Raw genomic sequence first — 16,353 nt, forward strand, 5'->3', positions numbered from 1 at the left:
CCCAATGCAACGCGTCCCTGGTCAGCTGTGGACCAACGAGCCTCCTTGCTGGACGGGGTCAGAGCTTTCACACCCGTCCCTACCGCCCAACACGGCGCGCCGGTGTCCCAGGTGCCCCCAGGTCTGCAGTCAGCGGACTACGTGTTCATCCGTCACGACGCACACCGCCCCCCTCTGCAACCCCCTTATGACGGCCCCTTCCGCGTCCTGGAACGGGGAACTAAGCACCTGGTGGTGGATTTTGGGGGCACGGCCGAGCATGTTTCAGTGGACCGAGTTAAACCCGCACACCTGGACTTGACGCAGCCGTTGGAGTTAGCCCAACCTCCTCGTCGCGGTCGTCCCCCGGCTCCGCCTCCTCCCCCCGTGGAGGCCCGAGCTGCCTCTTCTGCTCCTCAGGCCGACCTCCACAGGCCCGCGTCAATGCCTCCCAGAGACACTCCGGCCCCTGTTATCCGGAGCCGCCGCGGACGGCCTGTTGTCCCCCCGCGCCTGCCTGACTTCGATTACTAGGGCGAATTCTGGGGGGGCTCATGTGGTGGACACGTATTGGGGACAGAATTCAACCCAGGAACTAAGGGTTAAGTCATGGTTGCCCTGGCAGGTTAACGCAGGGTTAAGTTATGGTTGTCCAGCCAGTTTTCTGATTATTCTTGCCACCTCCGCTCAGTCGAGCTGTGGTTTGGTTGCTCTCTGATTTACCGTGGATTAAAGAAAGTTGCCTACACGGCTAAAGTGTGAACCTACGGTCTTCTCCGTTCCTTCGGCTCTACACAAAGATAATTTCCTAACAGATGAATAATTCAACCAATCACTTTTTTTTATTTTCCCCGCAAGAGATTTTTATGTTGGCACGAGTCCAGCGTCGGTTCCGGCGTGCGCGCTAAGCGAGGCCAGCGCGCACGCCGCCATGGCTGCAGAGGTAACGGCGGGAAAGGGTGCAACGTTGCAAAAGCAGCGGCGTTCAGACGCCACCTCGGCAGGACCTCCGACCCCTCACACGCCTGTCACAGCACCGCAGAGCCGGGTCAGTCTGCGGAGGATCCGAGTCCAGTTACAGCAAAACCACTGTCGCGTGGGTTATTTCGGTAATGGCGGGAAAGTGAGATTCGTGCCCACGGCAACGTTCACGAGTCAACCCGTCAACCCCAGGGAGTCCGAAGAGTCGGTTCCAACCAGGTGAGCCGAGCCACAGGATCCGGCTCACCGAGAAGAGCCGCGGGTACCCCCCCCCCCTTCGCCACGGCCTCCTCCGATCAGCTCAGTCTGTCACCGGTCCAGAGGCGCGCGGTGATCCAATTACCGGCACCGCTTTATTATTCAGTCACGTGGACGGGCAACGGGACGCCGCCGCGCGTCGGCTTTACCTGTTGGGAGCTTTTTCTTCACGTTTGCCGATTTCCCCCCCCCTCCTCCTCCTCCCTCCTCTGCGCCGGCGCAGACGCACGCGCCCACACGCCATGCAAAACACGAACCGAAGTGTAAACGGGAGCGTTTGTTGTCGCGGTCCTCCTGTGCAGCGAGTGGTGCTGTCTCGCCATTTGACGCCGTAAAGGAATCGCCCTCCATTCCGCTTCTTCCCGCGGACCGACGAGGCCCCAGCGACCCGCTCCACGGTGGCCCCAAGCGGGGCTGCGCTTGACAACTCGGGACACGCCAGGTACGGTGTGACGACGGCTTTAACCCGAAACCCCCACCCCCACCCCCCCACCCCCCGACGCAGGACTCCCACTTTGTGTCCCCCACACTGGTCTTTGCACAAGTGCCCGCGGGGCTGCCGTGGGGCATCTGCAGCAAACTGCGACATGCACTGCCGAACGGAGACCCGAGCAGCCCAACTTCCTCCTTGTTGTTCCGGCGCGTGCGGCGTCGGTTCTGTGTGTGTGTGCGCGCGCGGTTGCCCCTGCCGGGGCTCGGCGGGGGGGGGGGGGCTTTCTGTCTGCAGCTTCTGAGGCTGTCCGGGAACCGTGACGCGCGCTTCACTTCAACCTCTGCGCTGTCAGACAAGGAAGTAAGGTTTACACACACGCCCATTTCAGCTGTCGACCCGGAGAGAGCGAGAGAGAGAGAGAGCGGGAGGGGGGGGGGGAGAGAGAGAGAGGGGGAGAGAGAGAGAGATCAGACACTGTAACTGACTTTGCAAACATGCACCAGCGCTTGGATGTACGACGCGGACCGTGACACGAGGGACGCCGCCGATTTCGGGGGGTAAGGTAGCGCAAGAGGTGGGACGCCTGCAGGGGCGGGAGTATCCCCCCCCCCCCGTGTTTATGTAAAAAAAAAAATGTTATCATCGTGAGACTTGTTCACCGCGAAGGGCCTGTCTCCATCTTTATTTCTTATTTTCATATCGTCGTGGTCGCGGGCCTAGGTCGTCCCCGGGGCTCCGGTGTCAGCGGTTCCGCCGCCGTCGTCGTCGTCGTCTGCAGAAAAAGGGGGGAAAAAAAGAGAAAACCGCTGCGCGAGCCGAGCGGGTCTGCAGCTGGACAGATGTGTCAGCCTCTGGCCGGGGCGCCGAGTCGCACCTGCCTCTCCCCCCCCTCCCCTTCTCCTTCCTGGCGTGGTGATGGTGCATGATTCAATTTAGCTGACTTCATAGCCTATAGGGGCTGATGTGTCCCCCCCTCCCCAGCTGACCGAGGGGGAGTCCTATGGGGTAACAGTGTCTCTCCTTTCCTCTCTTTCTTTTTTGGTAATGGACGACTGTCACGACTCTCGCCGTCCGTCCGAGTCGCCGCCTCACACGTGTTAGTCCGGCGGCTGGTCCGCTCTTCTTCTTCTTCTTCTTCTTCTGCGTCGGAGCGCCGCGGTGACTCATACGTGTGGTGCTGCTGGTGGTCTGTCCTCACTTGGGAAACACGCGTTATGTCTACCCGTCTGTCTGTCTGCCTGTCTGTCTGTCTGCCTGTCTGTCTGCCCGTCTGTCTGCCCGTCTGTCTGTCTGTCTGCCTGCCTGCCTGTCTGCCTGCCTGCCTGCCTGTCTGTCTACAGGTGTGTGCACGCGCGTGTTAGCCTACTTTACTAGCCAGTCACCAGCAATGCTAACACCTCTATAGTATTATGGTACCGGCTCACATTGTCACGTTGTGAAGGCAGTTTTGTTGTCTGAATTAAGGAAGATGACAATTTACTGCACAAATCTTCTCACCAAACGAGGTCTGAATGTTCGAGGGGGCGTTATTTGAAGACTAGTTTTGGTTTGATATCGTACTTTACCAAAGAGTTGAGTGGAGATGAACTTTATTACTAAACTTATTTTTTGTATCTGTGATCAGATATCATGAAGTACATTGAAAGTATCTGTCTATCTATCTATATATCTATCTGTCTGTTTGTCTGTCTGTCTATCTAGCTGTCTGTTTATCTATCTGTCTATCCGTCTATCTATTTGTCTGTCTGTCTATCCGTCTATCCATCTATCTATCTATCTATCTATCTATCTATCTATCTATCTATCTATCTATCTATCTATCTGTCTGTCTGTTTATCTATCTATCTATCTATCTATCTATCTATCTATCTATCTATCTATCTAGTCTGTTTATCTATCTATCTATCTATCTATCTATCTATCTATCTATCTGTCTTCCTGTCTATCTATCTATCTATCTATCTATCTATCTATCTATCTATCTATCTATCTGTCTGTCGGTTTATCTATCTATCTATCTATCTATCTATCTATCTATCTATCTATCTATCTATCTATCTATCTGTCTGTCTGTCTGTCTGTCTATCTATCTATCTATCTATCTATCTGTCTGTCTGTCTATCTATCTATCTATCTATCTATCGGTTTATCTATCTATCTATCTATCTGTCTGTCTGTCTGTCTGTCTGTCTATCTATCTATATATGTCTGTCTGTCTGTCTTATCTTTCATCTAATATGAAATAAAACCCACGTGCATGCCAGCTCCTCAGTGTACTTAGGTACTTATTATGTTGTTAGCATGAAATAAAACCCTTATGACCTCATTATAGAGCAGGTGTAAATGTGTGTGTGTGTGTGTGTGTGTGTGTGTGTGTGTGTGTGTGTGATCTCTTGCAGGGTGATAAAGCATTTAAGGATGGAGAGGGAGCGGGCCCAGCAGGGACCAACGGAGCACCAGGAGGCCTCCACTGGAAGCAGAAACATCACCAGTGCCCCCTCCATGCCAAGCTCCTCGGCCCCAGTTACACCCACCCCTCCCAGGCTCACCCCCAACCCCACGCTCCTCGACTCCCCTCCGCCCACGCTGACACCCACCTCCTCCTCCTCTCCTCCGCCCCTCACCCCAGCCCCCTCACTTTCTGCGTCGCACGCCCCCAAAGGCGCCGCGGCAACCGCTTCGTCCCCCCATGCGCTCATCCCCACCCCGCCGAAACTCACCTCCACCGCCAGCCCTGCCCTGCGCACATACTCCCGCCCCATCCTCCCCTCTCCACCTGGCGCCTCCAAAACAACACCCGCATCGACCACCACATGCAACCCTGCCCCCTCTCTCCACCCTGCCATGCCCCTCACCCTTACCTCCTCCTCATCATCATCAACTTCATCTTCCTCATCCCCCGCTGCTGTGGCCGGTGCTGTCCCGCCGCCCGTCTCGCCATCTTCCTCCACGACACACGGCAACACGGCCTCTTCAGCCAAGACCTCCAACGCTCTGACCAATGGGAACACGAGGCCCGTTCCCACGGCAACCTCGACAGCAATCACACCCTTCCACACGCCGGCCAGCCCAACAGGAAGACAGGTATTTAATGAGAAAGCCGACAGACGAAGATGACACAATATCTGAACTGCATGCTTTGAGCGAGTGTGTTTGTGTGTTTGTGTGTTTGTGTGTGTGTACTCATGCGTATCAGGTGCAGGTGCTAAATCGAAACTGATATTTCCTTTGCCACAGCAGCCTCCTTTCTTACCTTTCTCAACTGCAAGTCCTTTAGACAAACACACACACACACACACACACACACACACACACACACAGTGCAGCCAGATCCAGATCAGCTCTTGACGTTGGCGTCGTGCGGTGTGGTTGGTGCCGACATCGGACGAGACAAACGGCCAAAAGGCCCCGAAGCCAAACCCGCCAGAAGTCCCGTTAACATGTGTTTATATCTACTCAGTGACGCTGTGCTGCGTTGCTGCAGACACACACACACACACACGTGTACTAATGGGCGACGCCGGCCTGTTTCCGCCGGCCTGTTTCCGTCGGCCTGTTTCCGCCGGCCTGTTTCCGTCGGCCTGTTTCCGCCGGCCTGTTTCCGTCGGTCTGTTTCCGCCGGCCCGTTTCCGCCGGCCCGTTTCCGTCGGTCTGTTTCCGCCGGCCTGTTTCCGTCGGTCTGTTTCCGTCGGCCCGTCTCTCCCGGCCTGTTTCCGCCGGCCCGTTTCCGTCGGTCTGTTTCCGCCGGCCTGTTTCCGCCGGTCTGTTTCTGCCGGTCTGTTTCCGCCGGTCTGTTTCCGTCGGTCTGTTTCCGCCGGTCTGTTTCCGTCGGTCTGTTTCCGCCGGCCTGTTTCCGCCGGTCTGTTTCTGCCGGTCTGTTTCCGTCGGCCTGTTTCCGCCGGCCTGTTTCCGTCGGCCTGTTTCCGCCGGCCTGTTTCCGCCGGTCTGTTTCCGTCGGCCTGTTTCCGCCGGTCTGTTTCCGCCGGCCTGTTTCCGTCGGTCTGTTTCCGCCGGTCTGTTTCTGCCGGTCTGTTTCCGTCGGTCTGTTTCCGTCGGCCCGTCTCTCCCGGCCTGTTTCCGTCGGTCTGTTTCCGCCGGCCTGTTTCCGCCGGCCTGTTTCCGCCGGTCTGTTTCTGCCGGCCTGTTTCTGCCGGTCTGTTTCCGTCGGTCTGTTTCCGCCGGCCTGTTTCCGTCGGCCCGTCTCTCCCGGCCCGTTTCCGTCGGCCTGTTTCCGTCGGCCCGTTTCCGTCGGCCTGTTTCCGTCGGCCCGTCTCTCCCGGCCTGTTTCCGCCGGCCCGTTTCCGTCGGCCCGTTTCCGTCGGCCCGTTTCCGCCGGCCCGTTTCCGCCGGCCCGTTTCCGTCGGCCTGTTTCCGTCGGCCCGTTTCCGTCGGCCCGTTTCCGTCGGCCTGTTTCCGTCGGCCCGTCTCTCCCGGCCCGTTTCCGCCGGCCCGTTTCCGTCGGCCTGTTTCCGTCGGCCCGTTTCCGCCGGCCCGTTTCCGCCGGTCTGTTTCCGCCGGCCCGTTTCCGTCGGCCCGTTTCCGTCGGCCCGTTTCCGCCGGCCCGTTTCCGTCGGCCTGTTTCCGCCGGCCTGTTTCCTTCGCTGGAATCCGAACATGAAGCGCGAACCACCCATCAAGCTTCTCACGCTCGCCGTGATCTTCTGCCTCGGCTTGCTGCTGGCTGAGGTCTGCGACTCCACCCACCGACCGACCGACCGACCGACTGCCGGAGCGCTGGTCTGTTCTTTTCGGGGGTTTTCTCGTGTCTCTTTGGGGTTGTCATTTCCTCTTTGTTTGCTTTCATCTCTTTACGGTTCCTCTCTCTGAACCCCCCCCCCCGCCCACACACACACACAAACACACAAACATGAAGATACAACGATGAGCCAAAACATTACCACCACTCCCAGGCAAACTACATAACGCTGATCACGTCCAAACAAGGCCACATGTCGAGGTCCGGGCGGGCAGGATGGGGGCGTGAACAATCAGTTCTCGTAGTCGACGTGTTGGGTGCAGCAGTAAAGACCCGGGGCGACTTTGACGAGGGCCAAATTGTTACGGCCAGACGACGGGGGGGGGGGGGGGGGTCAGAGCGTCTCTGAAACAGCAAGGCTTTTGGGGTGCTCCCGGTCAGTAGTGGCGTGTACCTACCGACGGCGGTCCGAGGAGGGACAAACCACAAACTGGCGACGGGCTGTTGGGCGCCCAAGGCTCACGGACGCGCTAAGGCAACGAATGCTATCCGGTCTGGTCCGGACCGATATAAGCACTGCTGTGGCACCAGTCACGGAACATTTTAACGGTGGTCACGGGAGAAATGGGTCACAACCCACGGTGCATTGCAGACCGGTCAGAGTGCCCCTGACGATCCCTGTCCACTGTCCAAAGGCACCTACAGCGGACACACGAGCATCAGAACTGGACCGGGGAGCAGTGGAAGAAGTTGGCCTGCTCCGATGAGTCCGGTTTTCTTTTTAGATCACGTGGATGGCTGTGTAAGTGCGCAGTGTTTACCTGGGGAAGTGATGGCACCGGGATGCATTGTGGGAAGGCGACAATCGGGCGGAGGGAGGACGATGATGCACTGGGCAATGTTCTGCTGGGGAAACCCTGGGTCCTGCCATTCATGTGGGCGTCAGTTTCACACCTACCCCCTACCTAAGCATGGTTGCAGACCAGGTGCTCCCCTTCATGGCAACGGTATTCCCTGATGGCAGGGGCCTCTGTCAGCAGGACAACGCCCCCTGCCACCCTGCACACATGCTTCAGGGACGGCTCAAGGAACACGATGAAGGGTTCAAGGCGTCGCCTTGGCCTCCAAATTCTCCAGCTCTTAATCCGACCGAGCAACTGTGGGACGTGCTGGACCGACGAGTCCGATCCACGGCGGCTCCATCTGCTGCTAATGTTTTGGTGCCAGATACCACAGGACACCTTCAGGGGGTCTTGTAGAGTCCATGCATCGGCGGGTCGGAGATGTTACCCTAACCCTAACCCGGCACACGGAGGACCAACAGCACATAAGGCAGCTGGTCATAATGTTTTGGCTCACTAGTGGGTCCGCGGACCGTTAAGGAACGTTATGCAGTGATACGGTGAGGACAGAGGCCTGCGCTTTTGCATCTGATAAAATTTGCATATTATTAAACGAGGTATTCAAAATCCCATATTTGCATAGTTTGTTCTTATTGGTTTCCACTTGTGACACACACACACACTCCCACATACATATTTGGTCACCCCCATTGTGAGTGCAAGCCTAAGCCATGTACCCCAAGTTGTTGAGATGTCCTCATGCTAAACCTAATCCCTTCCTCTCCCCTCCTCTCCTCTCCCCTCCCCTCCCCTCTCCTCCCACCCTTGCTGCTCCCTTGTCTTTGTTCCAGGTGTCACAGGCCCCGCCTCTGGGCACACCTGGTCTTACGCGAGCCAATCAGAGCCCCTCACCTGTCAGGCAGAGGGTTTCCCAGCAGACGCTGCTTTTAGGGAAAGGTCTCAAAGGGTCTGGCCAAGACCAGGTGCTGCTCAGAGCTCAGATGGTAAACACACACACACACACACACACACACGGATGCATTTTAGGTGTTTCGTCGATGGTGGCTGGCTTACTGAGAGCTCACCAGTAAAATGAGATTTAATCTGTCGATCAACGACAGTGCAACAAACACAAACGAGAAGGTCACGGGTCGGAAGCCGGAGTACCGGGGCGACGCTCCCGAGGCTCAACGACGACGACGACGATGTGAAAGAGACGTGAAACCCGCTCTGGAGATGAGGGGGGTGGGTGGGGGGGGAGTGTAATTGTCGAGCTGAACAAACACGGGGCATCCCGGTTGGACGTGTACCACACGGTTCGGGGGTTAAAGCTCAGAGGGTCCTGCGTTAAGAGTCCAGGAGCCTTTTGTACGGCATGTCTTTCTCCCCGTCTCCATCGCTGTCCACCCCGTCCTTCCTTCCTGTCTCTCTCTCTCCTCCTGTCTCTCTCTCTCTCTCCTCCTGTCTCTCTCTCTCTCTCTCTCTCTCCTCCTGTCTCTCTCTCTCTCTCTCCCTCTCTCTCCTCCTGTCTCTCTCTCTCTCTCTCCCTCTCTCTCCTCCTGTCTCTCTCTCTCTCTCCCTCTCTCTCCTCCTGTCGCACGAGGTGTTCAGTAAAAGATAAACCAACATGCAAAACAGAGAAAGTTTAGAAGAGAGGAGAAATGTTATGACTCAGTGACTAGAGTAGGACCCTCCCCCTACACACACACACACACACGCACACACACACACACACACGCACGTGTGCGTATTTTGCTTTGAACACGGCTTTTCTCAGGGCTCCAGTCTTCGCTTTCCTCATATTCTGTTTATCTCTCTCGCCCCGCTTTCTGTTTTCCCCCCTCTCTGGTAGCTGATTCTCACATCTGCTATGCGGCCTGCCTCTTCCTCCTCCTCCTCCTCCTCTTCATCATCCTCTTCCCCTTCCTCTAATCCTGCTTCCACTCAGGTGAGCAGTCCAGCAAATACCTTTGCATGCATGCGTGTGTGTGTGTGTGTGGTGTGTGTGTGTCGTGTCTGCTCGCCGCTGAATGGCTTGTTGTGTTCACAAGTCCCTTGAATCCTCCTCTGAGCGCATTAAAGGGACGGGTAACTTCCCGCTGAGCTCTTTGCTTCAACGATGTGAATAACAGCTACGGCTCCAAACGGACGGAGTCAGCAAACTCAAACAGAAAGGTGGCAGCCGGCGCAGCACGTTTGCCGACATCTGCCATTTTCCCACACACACACACACTCACACACTCATAAGATATCAGTTTGCTGGGGGCTGCTAGTGTGAGCAAAGTCTCTGGGGGTCCGAGGTGTCAAACAATACCAGCAACTAAACTGGTCCGACCCTTCTTTTTGTTTACAGAAATGTGAGGAAGGTGCTAGAGCTGGGCAATATACCAATATAATATGAGTATGCTGATAGGAGACTACATGACATAAGATCACATCAGTTACACAATGACATGACATAAGATCACATCAGTTACACAATGACATGACATCAAGATCACGTCAAGGATGGGCTCTGAGCCCTTTCTTGTTTGCAGTGGTGATGGACAGGTTGACGGACGAGATCAGGCAGGAGTCTCGGTGGACGAGGATGTTTGCGGATGACATTGTGAACTGTAGTGAGAGTAGGGCACAGGGTGGAGGAGAGTCCGGAGAGGGGGAGGTATGTACTGGAGAGAAGAGGGATGATAGGAACAAGACAGAATACCTATGGATGAATGAGAGGGAGGACAGTGGAATGGTGAGGATGCAAGGAGTGGAGGTGATGAAGGTATATGAGTTGAAATACTTGGGGTCAACTGTCCAAAGTAACAGGGAGTGCAGGAGAGAGGTGAAGAAGAGAGTGCAGGCAGGGTGGAGTGGGTGGAGAAGTGTGTCAGGAGTGATTTGTGACAGAAGGGTACCAGCAAGAGTTAAAGGGAAGGTTTACAAGATGGTGGTGAGACCAGCTATGTTGTATGGTTTGGAGACGGTGGCACTGATGAGAAGACAGGAGGTGGAGGTGGCAGAGTTGAAGATGATAAGATTTTCATTGGGAGTGACGAAGAAGGACAGGATTAGGAACGAGTATATCAGAGGGACAGCTCGGGTTGGACGGTTTGGAGACAAAGCAAGAGAGACTAGATGGAGATGGCTTGGACATGTGTGGAGGAGAGATGCTGGGTATACTGGGAGAAGGATGCTGAATATGGAGCTGCCAGGGAAGAGGAGAAGAGGAAGGCCAAAGAGGAGGTTTATGGATGTGGTGAGGGAGGACATGCAGGTGGCTGGTGTGACAGAGGAAGACGCCGAGGACAGGAAGAGATGGAAACATGATCTGCTGTGGCGACCCCTAACGGGAACAGCCGAAAGTAGTAGTAGTAGTAGTAGTAGATGTTGATATGAGATAGTAGTAGTAGTAGTAGTAGTAGTAGTAGTAGATGTTGATATGAGATAGTAGTAGTAGTAGTAGTAGTAGTAGTAGTAGTAGTAGATGTTGATATGAGACTAGATGTGGTGTAATATGCTGATATACCTTAAATCTTGTCATTTCCTGGTCTTAAAGGCTGCATGACAGCTAAGTGGGACAACATTTTGAACTTCCTGGACTGTGTTAGTGAACTGAACTACATATATCCACATTACTAATGTTCACTTATCAACATTCTCTTGTGTGTAGATTACGGCTGTGTATTGGCGAGAATTTGGCGATAGGATTTCTATCGCCACAGTGTGACAATCCAGTGCGTTGCGACAGACTGTGGAACTACAAACACTGCGATATATTGCAGTGTTTTCTCAAAAACCTCAGGAAAAATGTCAAAGAAACCGTCGTCGGTATGGTGAAATTCGACTGTTCAGAGTGGTAGCTAGTCTGGTACGGCAGAGCGGGCCGAACGTTGCGCCGGAGACGTGAGCCACACAGTGAAGCGGTGACGCCGCCACGCCGTTGTGCATCATCTTCAGCACCAGTGCAGAGTTTGGGGGAACCGGTACAGTACTGTGAAAGATGCTATCTCGACGCTCACGCGTTTCGATATTCGTTGAAACCCCCGTAATGTTAACGCAGTATGAATGCACAACCAGTCATCCTGAAAATATTGTCGCCTTAGCGACGTCGTGGTATTCGGTCGAAAGTATTGTGGTATTTGACTATGTCGCCCAGCCGCGTGCGTGTGTGTGAGTTGTTTACTGTGTTTTAGTCGGTGCTGCTCAGCTGGTGTTTACTCCTCATGCCATGTTCAGGAAAGTAGAAGTATTGCACGACATGAATAACTGAATATGCTTTCCTCCATCGTCCTCCTCAGCTCCAGAGCCTCAACCTGAGGCCTCCTCCCCCGGGGACCCTCACCAACCCCCCCTCCCTGCGTCTCAAACCCCCTCCCTCAGCCCCGCCCGCCCTCTCGCGCCCTCGCAACCCCCTCTTCCCCCCTCTCAGGCCCCGCCCCCAGCCTAGCGCCACGGCGACAGAGGGCCCTGCCACGCCAACGAGGCACCTCTCCGTCCCTCCTCCAAGTAGGTCCCAATGTGATTGCCGTGGCCATGGTTGTGTTCTTCTGTAGGGCGTGTTGGGTTGTTGCTAAGGAACCAGTAAACAAATGAGTGCTCTGATTCATTTACCACCCCCCCCCCACCTCTTTCACTCACTGTTTGTTTTTGTCTTCCTCTTAATCTCTCCATCTCCCTCTTATTTTGCAGCTCTCTATTCTCCGGTGAGGGTCGTCCCTCTTCGACCCAGACTCCAGTCTCCCAACGGCCACAGAGTTGTTCTTCCGAAGCACAGCTCGTCACAGCCCCTCGCCGCTCCTCCCGCCAGTCAAAGCCCCCCCGCCAACCGTCACCTGGCTGGGTTAAAGGCCTGTCCGTTATCTCAAACCCCGCCCCCTCGCAGCCAATCCAAACACAGTTCAATACCTGTGTCCAGCCCGCTGACCCCAGCCGGCCATTTCGAACGGTCTTCATCCGCGGCCAGGCAGCTACAAATTATCGCCCTCTCCTCCGGCCACCAGCCGCAACCCGGCAACAGCGCTCGTGCCTCCGTCCAATCAGTGGCCCCGGTTGTGGAATCCCCGGAACGTGCCCATCAATCTCAGAGAACTTTGCCCAGCGAGGATGCGCTTCCCCTCTCCCTTAAATCCTTGCTACCAAATGCATCTTCTCCCCTTCCCTCGCCTCCTTCCCTCCTATCGCCCTCCTTGCCTCTTGGTCAAGCCAGCCCGCAAGAACACCCTCTTATCCAGCAGGTGAAGAACCAAGGTGACCCAAGAAAGGGAGAGGAGCAGAGAACCGCCAGCCTGAGGGAGGAGACCAGGGACGAGGGAGGCATGGGCGAGAAAGGAGGAGACCGAAAGGAAGCAGACATTATGATGAAGAAGCAGCACAAGGAGAAACGGGGTCTTGTGACCGAGAAGGAGGAGGCTCCCGGGAACCCGAAGGAGCAGAGATTGGAGACGGATGGAGAGGAGGAAAGGATGGAGGCCACAGATGAAGGACAAATTAAGAGCGCAGAGGGAGAAGAGGTGGAGGAGGAGAAGGATGAAGAGGAGACGCCCATGGAGCAGTCGGAACACCCGACCAGCCCAAAGCTGACGCCGGGCCCCATCACGATACAGGACTCCAGCCTAGGACCAAAGCCCGGTACGGGTTTAGTCCCCCCCCAAACCCCAGAGCCTCACAGGGACCTCCAGCCAGGGACCCATGAGGACCTCTGTGAGAACATGTCCACTCAATCTGACAACCAGTCAGGTACCACAGCTCTTTCTAGTCACGCCCAGTCAAGTTTAAAGATGAAATCCATGATCCGCCTCAGCCTTGGGGGGGGACTCCGATTCTGAATATCGAATGTCGTGCTGAGTAACATACCCACGGTCAAAACAGAACATGTGATATATACCCCAAGTTCAAGTTTCAACACAAAGGATTCAAAATACCGCTTGTCAGGATGTGACCTGTGAATTTATCCCGTAAAGTGTTTGATGTAAATTATATTTAACAACACACATATATTTATGTATACGTACTCATATTTTACTCAGCAATTACCACTCATCGCAGTTCGGTTACATCGTTTTACCTCGTAATTTACTGTTACTTCTGTGTCATGAATGGCCTGTAATTTGAAGGGTTACCAGAATACACAGTCAATACTAGATCTACTTCCAGTTCCAAGCCTAAGACAGTCATCCTGCATCGTTCTGTTCACAAAGTCACACACTTGTGACTTACATCTATAACACTGTGTGTGCTTGTTGACTTGAAATGTTACTTGTAATTGTTTTGATTATGTTTACTCCTCTCTTCCTCTCGTCTCTCTCCAGCACTGTCCAGCCTCTCCTCTCAGTCGCCCCCGTCCTCGCCCGTCACCGTCCCCACGCCAGACAACCCTCCTCCCCTCCTCCCCGCTCAGCCCACCCACCAGGCCGACCTCAGCGTACCGCAGCCGGAGCCTGACAAATTCAGCCAATCGCAGGAAGAGGCCGCGCACCTCGGCCAGGTGGAGGATGAGGCCGAGAGCCTCGGCCGACCGCAGAGCGAGCCATGGACGCCGAGGACGTGGCCGGAAGGAAGACAAGTCCTAACTCACCTGGTGGAGGGATTTGTCATCCAGGAGGGCCTCCTGCCATTCCCCGTAGGGACACAAGCACACAAACAAATATATATACTGTATTAAGGTGGCACGATGACCCAGTGGTTAGCGCTGTTGCCTCACAGCAAGAAGGTCCTGGGTTCGAACCGGGGTAGTCCAACCTTGGGGTCATCCCGGGTCGTCCTCTGTGTGGAGTTTGTATGTTCTCCCCGTGTCTGTGTGGGTTTCCTCCGGGTGCTCCGGTTTCCTCCCACAGTCCAAAGACATGTAGGTCAGGTGAATCCGCCATACTAAATTGTCCCTAGGTGTGAATGTGTCTGCCCTGAGATGGACTGGCGACCTGTCCAGGGTGTTTCCCCGCCTGCCGCCCAATGACTGCTGGGATAGGCTCCAGCATTCCACGACCCTAAGTAGGAAAAGCGGCTTGGAAAATGGATGGATATACTATAGTAGCCCAAGCATAAACACATCCATCCATTAGCGGAACCGCTTACCCTGCTCTCAGGGTGGCGGGGATGCTGGAGCCTATCCAAGCAGTCATTGGGCGGCAGGCGGGGAGACGCCCTGGACAGGCCGCCAGTCCATCACAGGGCCGACACACACGCGAGACAAAGGTAACCCAAACCCAACAAGAGAGACTTGTAGACAGTACAACAGACTTTCTCTCAAGGCAGAGAGGATGCCCTGAGTGACCACAGAACGTCTCAATGATCACATTTTTGTTTTTAAAAAATGGCAGATATCATTTCTGGTTTAAAGATCCCAGGAAATGGCGTTAAGAGCACTGCAAACTTCCCCCATTCGACGCACAGGACGTCTGAACGAAACAGAACGGTCGGGTGGGATTTGATGAGGGGAGGGAGATTGATTTGATTGACAAGCCAATCACGGCCGGGCATTCTTAGAGGAATGCGGACATCGATATGCTATTGGCTGGTTTCATTTGGCGGTAGAAGATCGCCCGTCTTCACGCAGTCTCACCCCCAGTTCATTCAGCGGACATTTTTGCTGGCGTAGGGATGACGTGACCGGAAACACAAAAACATTTCTGTGATTTCTAGAACATAGTCTCGAGTTAGATATGAACTGAGTGCGGATTACAGAGCAAACGAGAATCTAACATATGTTTTTCATGTCACGGGACCTTCCCTGTGTCCCTGGTTTGCAGGTGAACCGCTCGTCCCTCCTGGTGCAAGACCAGGTGAGCAAACCGCAGGAGGAGGAGGTGAACGGGACCAACGGGAAGGAAGCCTTGCCGCTGAGCGAAGCGTCGGAGCGGACCGATCCAGTGATTCAATCCAGCGATTCCGAGGAAGACGATGACGAAGACGGGGCGGCGGACAACGCAGGGACCAGTAAGAAGTCAAAGTGCATTGGGGGCTGCCCCATTAAGACCAGTTACCACGCCATTTATTTCCCGTGGACCCACTAGTTATGTGTCCATCCGACTTTCGAGCAAATTTCAACGTAATAATTTAACGCGGCAGGTGAATTATCTATCAGATCTGTTGAAATGAATGAAACCCTGAACGTAGGCCTGTGTGTCCTACATCGTACCTCCATATTTCAACACCCACAAAGGCGACAGACGGAGCCCATAAACAACTAATTCCTATCAGAGATGTTTTTATTCAGGTTTTTATTGCTCTTCCACTTCAGCTGGTGGACATATTCAGCAGCATATGCAGCTGTTTCCTGGCTAATGTGGCCGTTTCGTTTTAGCGGACATGAAGTTCATAAGAGGATGAAACAGCTGATCCTGTCATTAAATTCTATTTCTTTTTTTTTATTGCGAAATTTATCACATTTCTCTTTATTGAATGAAAAGCTGGGGTTTTTTTTCCTCTCTCTCCCTAATTGTACCCGGCCAACTGCCCCGCTCTTCCGAGCCGTCCCGGTCGCTGCTCCACCCCCTCTGCCGACCCGGGGAGGGCTGCAGACTACCACATGCCTCCTCCCATACATGTGGAGTCACCAGCCGCTTCTTTACACCTGACAGTGAGGAGTTTCACCAGGGGGAGGTAGCGTGTGGGAGGATCACGCTCCCCCCCCCCCCGAACAGGTGGGGGGGGGGTGATGGGGGAATGATGGGAACACATCTGCTGTCACACACTTACTTACCTGTGTGTTTGTCGGGGTTTCGGACGGTCGTCCTCGGTCCTGGGGTATAACGGGGAGCTCACCGTGTCCCGCCCCTCCATCAGCACATCGCCATATTCGGATCCCGTCAAAAATAACCGGGCGTGGAAAACTCCTCACGTGTCCTACTGCGTGGCGTGCGAGGCCAGGGCGCCGGATATTCACATCTGTTTCCTGCTTCATCTCCCTCGGTCATGTCTTAGATAGACGGCGAGTAACACGCAGCCCCCGTCTCGGGCTTTTTACCTGTGTGAGAAAAGTAAACGAGAAACGTCATTTGGACTTTTGTTTTTACGTTGCTACCGTCAAATCAGCAGCGACAACGGAGAGGCCAGAATCTACACGACAGGTAGCAGAGAGGAACCTGCTGCGCTGGTCCTTGGGAGGGACTAGGAAACACCGGAAGAGAAGGGATGAGAAGTTGAGACGAGATTGAGATGGTTTGGACATGTAGAGAGAG

General features: G+C 54.6%; 1 protein-coding gene across 3 annotated transcripts in view; it reads left to right on the plus strand.

The window, feature by feature from the left end:
- Positions 1–1,454: 1,454 nt before the first annotated feature.
- si:ch211-230g15.5 (polyhomeotic-like protein 3) overlaps positions 1,455–16,353 on the plus strand; it is a 25,283-nt gene continuing 10,384 nt past the window's right edge. The window contains exons 1-7 of one of the 3 annotated variants that reach the window (XM_056299454.1): positions 1,455–1,660; positions 4,051–4,735; positions 8,041–8,193; positions 11,476–11,683; positions 11,867–12,913; positions 13,486–13,796; positions 14,923–15,109. In XM_056299454.1, the coding sequence (XP_056155429.1) occupies positions 4,070–4,735; positions 8,041–8,193; positions 11,476–11,683; positions 11,867–12,913; positions 13,486–13,796; positions 14,923–15,109 (2,572 nt within the window). In that variant the 5' untranslated portion in view covers positions 1,455–1,660; positions 4,051–4,069. Of the gene's footprint in view, positions 1,661–2,100; positions 2,209–4,050; positions 4,736–8,040; positions 8,194–11,475; positions 11,684–11,866; positions 12,914–13,485; positions 13,797–14,922; positions 15,110–16,353 lie in introns of those variants that run through there. The other 2 variants (XM_056299453.1, XM_056299455.1) reach the window with 2 other exon arrangements.

This window comes from Lampris incognitus, chromosome 19, assembly GCF_029633865.1.
Source record: "Lampris incognitus isolate fLamInc1 chromosome 19, fLamInc1.hap2, whole genome shotgun sequence".
NCBI classification, from domain to species: Eukaryota; Metazoa; Chordata; class Actinopteri; order Lampriformes; family Lampridae; genus Lampris; species Lampris incognitus.